Here is a 15,878-nt window from a genome sequence, read left to right on the forward strand (position 1 = left end):
CTCCGGCATGGGGACAGCCAGACATCAATCTCACAAATTGCCAGTTGAAAAAGTTTTGTTCAAGGACCTATCATCCACAGGCCTGGAAAGTGGACGCACTTTCCTTCAATTGGGCAACATTGACAGTCTATGCCTTCCCACCTCTTCCTCTCCTGCCCAAAGTTCTATTAAAAGCCAGAGCAGAGAGGCCGAAAATGTTTCTCATTGCTCCAGACTGGCCAAGGCAACACTGGTATCCGCTACTAAAGAGCCTGACACATTCCCCATCATGGATCCTACCTCTAGTCCCTCTTCTGTTGTCCCAGCACAACTACAAAACTCTAAATCTAGCTGCATGGAGAATTCCTTTATTTCCCAACAGTTTCTCCTCTCAAAGGAGGTGCAGGATGTCATCTTGGAGGCCAGAAGACCTTCTACTAGAAAGGCCTACTCCACCAAATGGAAACTATTTTGTGCCTGGAATCAAAAGAAGGGACAGAATCCTTGGGTAATAAATATACCTCAAATTCTCAGTACCTAGCTGAGATGTTAAACAATGGACTTTCCTTCTCCAAGATCCACGCTTCAGCCATTTCTGCACAATACAACGCAGATCCTCCTTTATTCTCATACTCTCAAGGCAGTTCCTCAGAGGGGCAAAGAATATAAAACCCCCAAGGAAACTACCAGTCCCTGCTTGGGACCTCAACTTTGTATTGGAAAAGCTGACCCTTCCTCCCTTCAAGCCAGCTTCTTCATCAGTTACAGTACTTGTCATGGAAAACTGCCTTTCTTCTGGCTATCGCCTCAGCTTGCAGGGTTTCGGAGCTACAGGCCCTCATGGCTGTGCAGCCATTTATCATTTTCCATCAGGACAGTTTCCTTACGAACCAACCCTACCTTTATGCCAAAGGTAGTATCCAGTGTAGCTTTGAATCAGACTATCCACTTGCCTACCTTTTATCCTAATCCACAAAACAAAGGGGAAAGACTACTACATTCCTTGGACATTCACAGACAACTTCGTTATTTGGACAGGACAAAGCCACTCAGCAAATCTGAGCAACTCTTTGTCCTATGCTGCAGGTGCTCAAGGAATGCTGCAGGTGCTCAAGGAAAGGCCATTTCCAAACAGACAATTTCAAAATGGATAGCCCACTGCATACATTTTTGTTACTCATTTCATGGAAAAACTGTGCCTGCATGCATCGGATCCCACTCCACCAGAGCCACAGCTACCTCTGCAGCCTTCCTCAGGGGGGTCCCTACCAAGGATATTTTGGAAGCAGCCACCTGGAGTTCAGTGCACACTTTTTTTCTCAAAGCACTATCACCTCCCACTATACTCTAAATCTAGAATGGGCTTTACCACAGCAGTCCTGCAGGGCATCCTAGCCCCTCCTAGTTCCACTTGGTGCCTACCACCCTTACTTAGCTTTGGGATTCTACCAATCTGTTATGACTGCAGCTGTATGCACAATGAACATAGTACAGTTATCTACCTACCATAAATGTAGATGTTAGAGTGCTCATACAGCTGCAGTCCAGGTTTCCCTCCCTCCAACCCCTCTTAGGACAGGCCTTATGACAAACCCTTTTCATAATACCTTTTGGGGTATTCATTTATGGTGCATTTGCTTGCAACTACTGTTTTTGATTTATTAACATTGCACTTTTGCATAACATTATTTGCCTTCCATCTGGGGCAAGAAAAACTGAAGAAAATGGCTTTTTAATACCCCTGCCGCACTGACGTCGGGGAGGAAGCGACTACAACCGACACCAGACCTAGATTTTGGATTTCGGCCGACCGAGGACCCGCCTGACAGCAGGATAACCCATCTGTTATGACTGCAGCTGTATGAGCACTCTAACATCTACTTTTATGGTAGGTACAAAACTGTACTTTGTATTTTGTTTAATTACTCTGCTGGAGCCTTCTCAGGTCTTCACCGAAAATGGTCTCCTGGCCCAGCGTCTGACAATACCCAGTTAACAAATGTTAATAAATGCATCGGAGTAAACAAATGTAATGTAGCCTGAAAACACTGATAAGAATGATCTCCCCACTCCTTTTAAGAGGGGGGTTTATGACTGCAAACTTTCCAGATTAAGCAGACAGTAGCCCAGATGTTGCAGATGGAAAATTGCTAAACTGGGGGGGGGGGGGGGAATCAGTAGCATTTAATAGGCTGCTGTTGGTGCCTGTAATCAACAGTGTCCATAGATCAAAATGGTGTCCTGATATCTGATCTTATGCATTTCAGAGCTGCAGTGCTGAAATGAGCAAGCAAAGTTAAATACAGTTTAAGTATTGGTATGCCAGTGTCTGGCATTTGACTTCAAATGGTCTTGATGCACTACAACACCAAACTAAAATAAAAGGCCAAAACTGCACTGGTTTACAGATCTGCTAATACCTCTGTACTTGGTGTTGGGGTGGGGACTGCTTTGTAGTGTTTTAAGTGGCTCACTTAGAACTCTTCACTAAAGTGACAGATTAATCGCACCATAGAATGCTACCAGTTGTGAAGCAAGCAAACTTGCACCTAACCTTCCCAAAGTCAGTCTCTGAGGGGAGAAAAAAGTGAAGACTGTCTGATCTCTGGTTTGGTTGCTGTGCTGGTCCACACTGTGGTCTGTTTTCCTTGGAGTAGTGTCCCCGAACTTTAAGTTGAAAAACTCTGCACTGAAAATTACTTAAGGCAATGAAACATGAGGGGCTGAGGGTGCTGTCTAGCCAGTTGGTCAGGCATATACCCAGTTCTCCTGTTGGCCTCCCCTGATGGATTATGGGGCAGTATTCTGAGAATTTCATATGGTAGCTTTGACTGCTGCCTGGGGGGGGGGGGGGGTTTGCTGCTCTGTGTGCACCTTGAGGCCAGGATGCTACAGTTAATCTGTAACTTGACCTTCCTTCAAATTCAGTACTTGGAAGACTGTCCTAGCAGCAATTTGTCTTCAGCTATCCAAAAAAAAAAACAATGCCATGTAAGACTGTTATGGCCACCCCTAAGCTTTTGCCTTTGGCTGGAGCTTGCATCCCTGGGGAGCCACTGCAGACATCCCTTCACACCACATGATAGCAGCTTCTCAAGAAGGAACCATGCAAAGCCATAATCTGCAACAAAACTGTTCTTGCCTTAGAGAATCATTCCATAAGATTGGTTGAATATAGGTACTTCCATGTACTAGTGTAAACATACAAATCTGATGGCTCTTGACAGCACTTTTTTGTGCTGGCTGTCAATTGATCACCTGTACTTTACCAAAGATTCCATCCTAATGCAACCAACATAGTGTCGTAGAGGGGTGAGGTAGTGGCAGGGGAAAATGATGGGTGTCCTGGGGGTGGGTGTGGGTTGTACCTCCTATTTATACCCCTTCACCCGATGGAGACTGGGGAAAACCAATCTACTACCTGAAGGTGGGCAGAACTTCAAGGGCGCTAGCATCAGGATGAAGTGAGGGATGGCTGAGTGTTCACACCCATTGCATGCCCTACAAGAGTAAAACTCTGCCACAGGCCATTGTCTAATGGCTCCAGAGTTGGAAATCCAATTCCAGAGCAGCCATCCAGAAAGTTTCACCAGATGTACATTTCAGTAACTACTGTAAAGTTGCCTCAAAATCTGTATCTGGATATGAAGTGTATCCCACAAGTAGCTGAACATTGGTGCCCACAAAATTTATTTGTTGAGACCAATCACAAATGTGCACGAATGTCTCGTGTTGCTTCAGAATGTGTAGACTAAACTGTCCCAAGTCCTCTACATGAGAATTCTTTCCAGTTCTTGGTTGATTAGCGCTTTTGGGCTGTACAGAGCCTGGGTTTGATCAAATCACCAACTGAGCAGATAGTCCATATCCTCTTATTGTCTGACCAGTTTTCTCAACCACCACTCCAGGAGTTTGTCGATGCAGAATTTGCCTAGATCGTGGATTCTGCACCTTCATTTCTAAGCTTTCCCCTGACTTTGCCTCTACTTCTAGAAGCGGACAAGGGCTCTTACTCCTAGTAAGTAGTGCTTGTATGAGGACTAGCAAACTCTAGTATGGACCATGTTAAAGACCAAATGCAGGCAGTGTAGCTAAAGTCTTTCCTCATTTGTAATTCTGATTTGAGGGCTGTTTTGAGATGCCCCAAAGTAGAATAATGCCAAGGATCTTTAAACTGGTTATTAGCTTCAAGCTATAGTTCAATTTCAGCCTTCCCCTGTACATGGCCTACTAGTGCATAGACATAAAGCATGTTTTTTCTCTACTTTTGAGTCCCATATGCCTACTTAAGACCATAAGATGTACATTTCTCTGCAGCAAGTGCAAGGATTCCAGATTGTGATTTGATTTTGGAGATATGCCTGAAGGGGAGGTGGCCCTCGGATCACTAACATTTTGGCCCACCTCAGCCTAGTCTAAGGCATTTTGGTCCCCACAATTTTGTGGAAGTTTCTAGTTGAATATTGCAAGGGTGTTTTCCTGATACCATCAAAATCAGAGACTCGCATTAATACAAAACTATTTTAACATTGTTGGTTATCTATTAAACGCTAGCATCAGTGTTGCTTGGGATCCTGATGGTGCAACACCAGCTCCATAGGTGGTCCCTCACAGGGACTTTTGTCAAGAATTGTAAGCTAGATTTGCTTATTTCTAAAGCCTTGGAAGCCCTGGAGTCATGTAATCTGTCTGCATTGATGTTTTTTTTTACTGGTACTTTCATACTCTACCTCTGGTAGAGGTGTCCATGTTTCTCCACTATAAGGTGCCATCACATGGGATGGGACGAGAAGCTTGATCTAATTCTTGAAGGTGTTGCCAACCTAGTTAAGCATCTGGCTTTTAATGCAGCAAATAGTTCATCCAGGCTGGCAGCTAAGGCACTATAGCACATTGCCATGCCTGGCTGTCTTTGTCTTCAAATGCCAAAGAGAACTCTGATCAATTTTCATGGTCCTGCTCTTTGACCTGTAAGTTAAGGCTGTGATGCTGAGGAATGAGTCGGGAGTGGCAACTTCTGAAGCAGTTAAAAATTTTCTTCCCTGCAGCAGTCCTTCAGAACTAAAGCTTTTTTTATGCTGAGCAAAACAATTTTGGGGCTGTCCTTTCAGAGAAACTGCTGTTAACTGAAACACTCCTGATCAGCTCTGTAGTTGGTTGTCCACTGGGTGACAGCTGGTCAGCATTGGCTTGAGGGTGGACTCATTGGGATTGAACCTTTGCTTTGGGGGGGTCAAAGCAAAAAGGTGACAACTTGAGGTTGAGCCAAGGAAATCTTGCCTGATGAGGACTAGAATTTTTACAAAGGTGCTTTTGCACCAAAAGACTTGCCATTGGACCAATTTGTGAGATAAGCAGCCCAAATACTTCCTTGGTCCTGAGTTCTTGTGCCTAGTGAGATAATGGAAATCCTGCTCCTTTTTGATCTCCAGGTCACTTGTTTTTACCTCCCACAAATAATCCACCAAGATTCTTGCACCTCAGTTTTGGTCACTAACAGTTCCAGACACTGTGTTCCAAGCTCGTGTCATGTAGCTGTGCACTTTCTGCAGGGATCAAGGTGCTCCTTACAATGGACAGTTGTCCTGGGTGTCTTCTTATTTGAGCTTAGTCTAGAAAGGGTGTCCCTGGCTATCCCTTATATTCCAGAGTGTTGCAGCCAGTGACTAAGACATGGGCACATCAACTTGAAGGCTGATCAGGTTTTGATATCTGCTCTAACTTGCCCATAATTTTCTGCCTATTAGTATCTCAAGGTGCTGAAGTTGTACAGCTATTTCATGATTCCCCTAGCCAGATCCACATTACAGTTGACCCCTTAAATTACAGGATGTGGACTTGGAGCATGGGATGCAAGCATGCATATGATTGCTATCATAGTGACTAGATGCCACCAGTCTTGGTGGCAGTAACCATGGACATGCCTGAAGCTTCCTTTGTTACTGGTCATCTAAGGAACATTCTTGCCCACATACTAGACAAGGGCAGACACCTTTAGGATTCCTTCAGGTGTCATGTCCATACAAAGTCGTATGGTATCAGTAGAAATAGGGGAGCTATTTTAGTCTAAACATGCAGCCACATAGCATTTTTAGTGGCAGTCTGCATTCCTGGTTCCACTAAGCTGGAATGAAATTGTAGTTATTGGTGGTTTGGGCAATCTCTTCCATCTCCCTCAACTTTCTGATTTGAAAGCCTGCATTTGCACTTGTTTCTGTCCTGTAGCTTGTCTAGTGCAGGTACAGATTCTTAGTTTTAGCACTTAAATTTGCTTGTTTATGCTCAGCACTTGTTCAGAACTTGTAAGCACTAAAGCTACTAATTACTATAGCACTCTTCCTCATTACCTATGGTGTGAATGCCCTGAGACGTACCTCCCTAGACTACATGGAAGAGCTCTCCGATCTTGTAACCCAGGCAGGTTTGACCCTAGCCCAGAGTAGTATTCTGCCATCGCCCAGAATGATGCTGCAGTACAAGGACAAAATGATTGACTTCAACAATTGGTTAAGCTTCTGGTGTCATTCTAAGGGGATCCAGTATCTGTCTGCTTGGGATGACACGGTCGACGGACCATAATGCTTTGCCACAGATGGCCTGCACCTGTCGCTCCTGGGATTCCAGATACTGGCTAAGGCTCTTGCTGCCCCTATAGTGCTTTTTTAGGCAGGGTTCAAATAAATTCACCATAACAGGAACAGGCAATCAAAAACTGAAGGTAATGCTACTCAATGCTAGAAGTCTAAATCTCAAAATGCACTCACTCAAGGCACTCCTTAAAATGGAGAACATCTATCTGTGCAGTGACTGGTTCAAGGCTCCAGAGAGCACTCCTACTCTACCAGGCTGAAACTCGTACCACACTTTTCGGCCATGTAACCTGGACCGAAACACCGAAGGCGGAGGTGTCTATATTCTTTAAGGATATCCACACTTCCAGGCTAGTTACTCAGCATAATGCATCCTAGGTTATCCAAGTGCAACTAACTCTGGGCAAAACTGCAATCCAAATTGTAGCTTGCTACAGATCCCCCACCATGCCCCAGGATTCCCACTCTTCTTTATGTACTGGAAAAATTAGGGTTCAACCAAACACCCTAATGGGCAACTTCAACTACCCCACCATTAACTGGGAAAACTACTAGTGTACCAACTCCTTAGCTCAACGCTTTCTGGAATTCATAAACTCCAGTGCCCTAGATCAACTTATCCACACCCCCACCAGGGGTAACAATATCCTAGACCTAGTCATTACCAGCATGAGTGACCAGTGTTCCACACCTGAAGTCAACTCCTCGCTGGTCCAATCCGACCATAAGCTTATCACCCTTGATATCCACAGCCCACCCCCCATTAAGGAAACCACAGTAAAATTTGTCCAAAGCCAACTTCATGCTTAAGACAGACGTGATTAACTTCATGCACCTAAGCAGATGGACAATACAGTTACAACTGTTGAATCCTACACAAATGCACTCTAAGCACTTGTGAGTGTATGGATCATGCTATCCCAAACAGAACCAAGATGCTGTCCTCCAAAAAAAAGAAGCCAGTCTGGTGGTCCCCCTGCCATAAACTGTACAACAGAAGGAAGAAACTGTTGCAAAGAGTAAAATCCCTTGAGTGGAGGAGCTCCCTGGTCAGCCTCTGTAAGAAGCTGAGATCCCTTACAGGATCCTCCAAAGCTAGCTGTGAAAACAAAATCACTAAATCCAAGGACCACCACAAAGCATTCTGTAGCTGTCAAGAATTTAGATGGCAACACCCAGATCTGCTCTGTGTTGCAGCACAAAGGCACGAAAATTACAGAACCAACTGATATTGCCAACATCCTGTCAGATCGGTTCAGTGTTAACTTTAACCCCCATCTCACCCCCCTAAAGGGCCCATATCTATACAGGAAGAATGCAGAGTCCCTTTCACAACTACACCGGTAAAAGCTGCACTCTAAAGCCAAAAACACAGTATCCATGGGACCAGACAAAATCCCAGGCTGCATTTTACACTAACTTCAGAAACTAACTGGCTCCCCACTTAAGTACCATGTTCAATAGCAGCCTCTCATCAGGCTTTGCCCACTGAATGGTGCACAGCAAGAGTTATCCCACCCCACAAAGGGGGAGCCACCACTGATCCCGGGAACTATCTACCTATTAGCCTGACGAGCCTGGTCTGCTAGGCCATGGAATGTATAATCATGGAACTCCTAAACAAATATATGGGCAACCTCCAAACTCTGGATCCCACCCAGTTTGCGTTTGTGAAAGGCAGATCATGCCTCCTGAGTGATAGACTTGAGGCAGTCACCAAAGCCGTAGATGAGGGTAAGGTGGTTCACACAGCCTGTCTTGACCTCACCAAGGCTTTCAACAACATTCCCCATTCTGGAATTGTAGCTAAACTCACTAAACTAGGTATAAATCCTTGCATCACAAGATGGGTTGCCAACTGTCTCACTGACAGAACCCACACCTGTAAAAGTTGCATACTCCAAATCTGACCTCAAGGCAGTGACAAGTGAAGTGCTGCCACAGGGTTCTGTCCTGGGACCTCTCCTGTTAGCCTGTACTTCAGAGAAGTAGATACCAACACACAGAAGGCCTCTGGCTGACTAAGTTAGAGGACTGCAAACTAGGAGCCATAGTAAAGTCCCCAAATGATGTGGACATCTTACAGAAGGTCCTCACTGAGACAGATGCATGGTGTCGGAGCTATGGTCTCAAGCTCCGTGCCAAAGTGCAGTGTCATCACCTTTGGTAAAAACTCTGTACCCATCAACTACCACATATGCATTCGGTGTTCAGTAGAATGCTGCCTAAGACCTTGGGACCCAGGTGGACAGTAGTCTCCTTTGATGGGACTTCCTGACTACTGTGGCACACCATCATAAAAGGGTTCTCATCCAGGAAAAAGTCATTGTTCCCCTCCTGTCACTCATTAGACCCATAGACTACAATGCCCCTTTTGAAATGCAACTCACAAGACATCTGCAGCAGCTGGAAAGGCCACAGAAGTACCTCAGAGGATTACTGGCCTCAAACAAATGCCCTACACTGACCGCCTCAAACTCCAGCTTTACTCCGTAGCATGTCGCCTACTCAGAGGTGATCTCTGCTGAACATATAAAGCTGTCAAACCCGGAGCTGTTGGGAGACCTGCTACACCTAAAGAAATCCCAGTCCCTCCAAGCTACATGCTCTAGGGACCTAAACCTTGTCACCACAATAAACAGGACATGCTGGAGGGATAGATTCCTGTCCCAGAGACCTCTATACTCTGGAACAAGCTACCCATCTATGTCAAGCAAAGTTCTTGGCACTCATCAAGAAAAATCTTGGGAAATAGGAAATGCACCCAAGGGATCACTTCTGTCTCTGCTGGACAGTAGCACAGGGAAATGACTTTCTATGGTGCCTTGCTGGCTAGACTTGCGTAGGCCCTTGGGCCAATAGCCTAGTACCTATGATTTATGAAAGTCACAGCTACAGGGCAAATTGGTGGAAGCTGGTAGACTACATTCCTGAACAGAGTTGGTGGGTGTCTGCTCATAATGGGAGCATCCACCCTAATCGTTAAACGGGGACGTTTTGTATCTAATGCAAGGATGTCTCCCACATCCTCTCTATTGCAAATTTCCTAAGTGAAATGGCCTTACTTGAACCACAGGGCTCCTCTGTGTTCTGGTCTAGCCAGCACAACTCTTCAGCCTTGGATTCCCTTGTCTCCTTACCCTCGCATCATGTAAAAGGCTGTGGGCACAACTGGCGTATCTGCTTTAGAATGACACTACCTGTTTATTCTGCCAACAACTTCATATCCTGAGCAACCTGTTCACAAAAATGCTGATGTGTACTTCTGCCTTAAGTTTTCATTTTGAGAACACTTTGCTGTGTGAAGTTTTATCGTTCACCAGTTTCTTGTCCTGTGGAGTAATTGTGACACTAACCATCCTAACAAGAATTCATGAGCCAGTTTGTCTTTAGAGGTGGCATTTACTTTTTTCTGACTTGAGTGTATTCTTTCAGTTGCAATATTTAACTGATCCACCCTGGTAGTTCTCCATTCCAAACCCATCAGTCTGAACAGCGTCTCTGAAGCAGTTCATGGTTTTGACTAACAAAAGGAAATGGAAGTCTCTGTGCAGCTTTACCAAAAGGTAAGATCACACAGGCAAACAATTCAGAAAAACTCAACACTGCAAGAAAGAGTAGCCAAGATGGAGTCTTCATTGTATCCACCACCTTGATTTTTTTTTTGTAGTGGAAGCCCATTGGTCATCTTGGATAAACTATCCAGCTTTAAAACTGAGCTTAATTTTTCTAACTTGGCAGCATAGCCTTGACTGGTGTAATGTACAAAGGTAATTTGCTCTTGAAATGGTGGACCCCCCTCAGTTGTATGAAGTGAATGTTGCTATCTTCATAGCTTTACAATTAAGCATTTGGATTTCTACAAATGGAGTTTTGTAGTGGATTTTAAAAATGTATATGGCTTCAGTAGGCCTGAGTGAAGCTCTGCAGTAATGTACTGCCCAGTATTGTATGCAGATGGCCTGAAACATGAAAAAGTATGAAATTCATTGAATTCTAGTGTAGAATTAATAAGGTATGCATTTATTTCACATTTGTTAACTGGGTAAGATATTACCCATTTTCAGTGGAGACCCAAGGGGAAAGACCCAAACAAAACCTACAAATAGACACGTTAACAATATAAAGAGCAAAACAAACTTATGGATACAATGGATAAGAAAAATAAGTGTAATCCAAAGAATAGTACATAACTTTATACAAGGTCGGAAGAAGGAAAGTGCAAAAGATAGGAGTAGAGGAGGAATGAAGTGATCTAGAGGGGAGGAGAAAAAAATAGGATAAAGTAAATTGTATAAAGAGGGAGGGTATAGAAAAGAGCAGATTATCAAGAAAAGGTCTTTATGATAAGTCTAGTGAAAAAATTGGAATATGGAAAGGGGAAGTTAAGTAGGATGGTTACAGGTCCATGTAGGGTAAAAATAAGGTCATGTTTGAAGTTAGGAAGAGATGTATGACTTCTAATATGGAGTGCAAGATTATCCCAAATAAGGGAGATGGGAGTACTATTAATATTAGGTTTATAGATTTGTAGAAAGTTATCAGAACTGCGCAGGATTGGGGAGGGGTATACCAAGAGATCAGGCTGGACAGATGGACAGTCCGAATGAAGAATTCGGAAAGCTAGCATCAACTGACACTTGGTCAGAAGGTGTGGAAATTCAAGCCAATTTAGTTTGAGAGCTGAACAGTGATGGGATTTATAGGGGCTGCTGGTGACAAAATCTAGCAATTTTGTTAAGTTTGGTAAAGTTTTTCCAGCAGGCTGTATTGTAAATTGGAAAATAGAGGGGAGCCATAGAGGAGGGTGGGGAGGAGATGAGATTGGGCTAGCAGAAGTTTAAAGATGGAGGTCAGGAATTTGCTGTTTCTATAGAACATGGCCAGTGTGTTTTCTTTATAGAATGAAATATGTGGATGTCTAGTTTGAGCTGGTCAATGACACCTAGGAGTTTAGCGTGTAAATCTGGTGATTTATGATGGTGCCATTTAGTGAGTATATGAGAGGTGGATTTGTGATGGACTAGAGCTCTAGGTAGGAATAGTAAGAGCTTAGTTTTAGAGGGGTTTGGGATAAATTGGGGAGCCACTTCTCAGAGTGAAATGAAGACTGGGTGATATGGTGGAGGTTGTCTGAAATGGAAATCTTGAGTTGAATCCTCTGCATACTGTATGATGGGGGGAGATTGCTGACAGTGTGTAGGCCATTGGTGAGGAGGATGAAAAGGAGGGAATTTCACCTTTAACACCGGTCTGAACTGGCAAGGTGAGAAGGAATTTTGCCATTTAATTGCTTGTAAGCGACTGGACAGGTAACTAGAGAACCAATTTAGTGGGGATAGAAATATTCAGCTGAGAGTTTTTGAAGTAGAAGCTTGTGAGAAACTGTCAAAAGCCTTGACAGATCTAAAATGGCAAGACCAGTTTTATAGTCTCTGGCCTCTGCTACTATGAGAGAAGGAGTGCTGTTGGTACTGTTTGGGCCTAAAACCATGCTGGGCTGGTGTTGGTTAAGAGATTGAGTAAGGTGGGAAAGCAGTTGAGAATTACTACACTTTTCTAAAATTTTGGAGAGGGGAGAGAATAGCAATGGGACAGAAGTTTAGATGGTTCTGGGGAGTTTCCACCCTTATGTAGTGGGATAGTATAGTATTCCTTCCAAATGGAGGGAAAAATAGATTCTTGGATTGAGCGGTTTATTAGAATGGAGACGGGAAGGGCCACAGTTAGCAGCAATTCTTAGGAATTGGGAAGGTAGGTTATCTGGGTGGGGGAACAAGATTTGAGTTTACCAAGTTTTAATATAACAGATACAGGTTTAAGCAAGAAGGGGTTGGAGGAGTCTGGGTGTATGGAGAAAGTGGGTGTGGTAACAGAAGTGATGGTACTGAAAGTGTAATTAGAGGTGGGGTTGGGAATATTTGAGGAGTTGAGGACAAGTTTAGAAATGGTATCAAAGTAGTGATTAAAAATGAATGACCATATCTGAGGGAGATTGATTGGGAAAAGACTTGGGGGGGTTGTGGGTGTGCCAGGGTTGAGAAGAGTATGGTTGACCAGAACTTCTGGGGGTTAGTAGGTTTCTGAGATTGATCAGATGTAAACTTTTTTTTTTTTTTTTTTGTAATCTTTCCAAGTAAAGATTGAAGGAAGACATTTTAAGACTAATGTAGACATTATCTGCTGGGGCAAAAGGTTAGCTTGAGTAGGAATTTTAGATTAAAGATTCTCCTAGTGAGAATGGCCACCATCAGTCAAGTGTTGCCTGAATACTTGGACACTTTGCTCAACAGTTTTGTGGCTGGTAGTCTTGGACTACTTGCAAACTGCATTCTCCATTCTAGCAGTCGCTGTAGTGACTTCCATGTGCATCTTCAGTGGTGCCTGTATGGGGGATGGTTTAGTCCTACCTAAGAATCATTCCTTTGAGAAACTTTCAGAGGAGTAACACTGGTTGGGTTCCAGGGAGGTTTGCAGATGTAAAAATTAAACATTTTTCAGCAGTTTAGAACTGCCCACAGTCTGGGTATACCTAGACCCAGTCTATGGGTGGGACTGAGGATTTGGTGAAAGATGGCTTGAAGCAGAGACTTGGCATTCTGTTAACTGGCAGTCTTAATCCACATCCTGCTAAAATACTTGTGCCTAATTTTGCATTGGACCTTTCAGTTGGCTTGCTCAATTTGTGGTCTTTAGAATTTGGCAATTGTATACAACACAGCTGTTTTCCCCCTCTGTCCAGTTTGTGCCTGGTAAGTGGCATTAACACTGTTCTTGGTGTCCTGTGCATGGCATGGTGCTGTGCAAGATCTATTTAGTTCTGTTAAATCTGGCTTTCTGTAGTTGTAGTTTTACTTGGCAAATGTCACTTTTCATACCTTTGTAACTCGCTGAGATTGCAAGGCAAAGAAATATTGGACAGCACACTGAATTTGGGTTTTTCAAGATTATTCCTACCCAACCTTCAGTGTGCTGTTGGCCAGTGTCTGTGCACAAGTCTTTGTAGCGCTGAGTCTTAAGTCTCCTGTTGTATTTGCATGAAATCTGCCCATTGTTTGCCTTTATCTTTCAGTTTGAATTTGCTTGGGGGGGCTAAATTAATATCCTCATTGAAAGAAGTCACTGTAGTATTCCCCATGCTTAGTATCACCTTTTAGTTAGTGGCGCTGCATAGTGAGCAAATGAGTTCTGTTCACTCTAAATCTGGTTTCCTTTACAAACTGTTACAGGGCACCCAGTACTCTGCTTAAGGGTATTCAGACCATCAAGAAGGTATTTGTGGACTATGCATCAAAGGAAGGTGACCCAAGTACACTGAGCAAACATGAAGTGAAACTACTTCTGCAGGAGCAGCTCTATGGGGAAGAGGTAAGTGGTTCTGTTCCAAATCTATTGCATATGAGATCTTGAGTATAGAACTTGAGTAATGCGGAATACAAGACTTTAAAGATGGTCATGACTCCTAATGTTGGTCGAGATTTATTGGAATTGTGCATATTCCTCAACTGTTGGCTTCTGTTAGTCTAGTCCCAAGTTTGTATGTCCTTTACCGGTGAAAAGTCAAGGTTATATGTGTAGTACTGCAGTATGTACGTACAGGTGCTAGTCGGAACTTGCTGCACAAGTTGGTGCCTTTAGATTGAGGGCTTTGTTTTCCCAGCACAGTAGCTGAAGTTTTGTGCATACTGTACCCCAGCATTGATTTGCTAGCCTGTCTTAGTCTAACAGTTGGGGTTCAAAGGGCACTTTAGCCTGCGTTACCCCACACACAAACTCCTATCTGTAGCAGTGTATGAAATTGGAACCTGAAGCATCATTTCCTACCCTTTTCCCTAAACTTCAGTGCAAGTGGTTGAGAGTCTTCTTTTAAATTGCCTTTTTTTTCTGTTTAGCTTGGTAACTCATTTGACTAGGAAATCGAAATTTTTAATAAAGGACTAGAATGTTTGAAACTTTTAATAAAGGACTAGAATGTTGGAGCATATATTAGACCCTGCCAATTTTTTTTGTATTCTGTATGGTCCATGTGCATACAGCCAAGGGAATACAAGCAGCCTTGTGAAATTTCTCATGTCTTGCTCAGTGCATAATGTCTCATTGGGGCATTTTGTGTAGTAACTCTGCTTTTGTAGAATAGTGTTGCTGTTGAGTGTAATCTCCTTTCTTTCAGGTTGTCATTCTGACTTTCACTGGTCACTTCACTTCCTGGTGTTGAGAGCATTGTCATGGAATCAAAATACCCTGTGCTTAATGTGCAGGCTTTCCTTGCTCATTCTGTCCAAAGACCATGTGTACTGCTTGGGTTGATCTGTATACACTAGTCATGGATTTGCAATCTCAAGGGGTTCTATAAACCCACAGGAAATGTGGGGGGTTATTGCATCACAATGGTATTAAGTCCACATGTGGTATACAGGCACAATTACTTTAACCTGTAGCTACTTTGAAAGGTTTTTGGACAGATGCATTGCCTTTTTATGGAACAATTTGGCATTTCAGGACTGACTCCATTATACCCACCTCCACTCATTGTTCACTATAATGCAACAAAAGGGTAGATATTTTTATTTTTTTTTTTTTTTGTTCCCTCATTTGGTGGGCCAACAACTTGCTTCAAGAACTGAGAAATGAACAAACTACTTTGCTTTTATTGATTTAAACTTTATGTAACTCACCTAAAGTACAAAGCAAGTCTTATTTGGCCAGGCTTTCAATGATCCTTTGAGGATGTAAGGGTGGTGCTCCTTGCTTATTTGCCTCAAAATTGAGAAATGGCAATGCATCTATCTTCAAATCTGTCAAAGCACTGTAATCTTAATGACAGAACGGAGCACAAGATTAATCCGTTGTGCTTGGTAGGATTTCCAAAGTGATGCTACATGGTGCTTAAGTGAGGAAGATCAACCAGTTTGGACTTGGGTCTTGCAAGGAAGCTTTAGGTGTCTGTGTGTGTGTCTGTGTGTGTCTGTGTCACTTGGACATCCAGCAGTCTACTGCTACATTTTGATCAGATTAGTCCTTTAGGAGTAAAAGGCTCTCCACGGTAGCATTAGCATATAGCTTTGCTAGTAATTTGCATATTTCCTTTTATAGAACTTTGTAGGTCTGGAGTTTGCACTCAACTGGACTGCTGGTGGTTTTGATCATTCTGCAGTTAACTGTTCTGTAAAGGCATTGCAATACACTTTTTTTTTTTTTTAAGCTAATGTATGGTCATTGAAATGCCTACTGAAAATCTAAAGGGACACAACTCATGGTCTCTTTCAGGCCAAGACCACATTGGTTTTCCAGCTGTCCAAGGAACACTAC

The 15,878-nt window shown here is 43.3% G+C and overlaps 1 protein-coding gene across 4 annotated transcripts in view; it reads left to right on the forward strand.

Moving 5' to 3' along the window:
• LOC122808984 (protein S100-A9-like) overlaps positions 1-15,878 on the forward strand; it is a 122,353-nt gene that overhangs the window by 69,333 nt on the left and 37,142 nt on the right. For all 4 annotated transcript variants that reach the window (XM_044080152.1, XM_044080153.1, XM_044080151.1 and 1 more), the window contains one exon: positions 13,799-13,937. In XM_044080152.1, coding sequence (XP_043936087.1) covers positions 13,799-13,937 — 139 coding nt within the window. The remainder of the gene's footprint in view (positions 1-13,798; positions 13,938-15,878) is intronic.

Source organism: Protopterus annectens, chromosome 8.part0, assembly GCF_019279795.1.
Source record: "Protopterus annectens isolate FY-2018-M chromosome 8.part0, PAN1.0, whole genome shotgun sequence".
Lineage (NCBI taxonomy): Eukaryota > Metazoa > Chordata > Ceratodontiformes > Protopteridae > Protopterus > Protopterus annectens.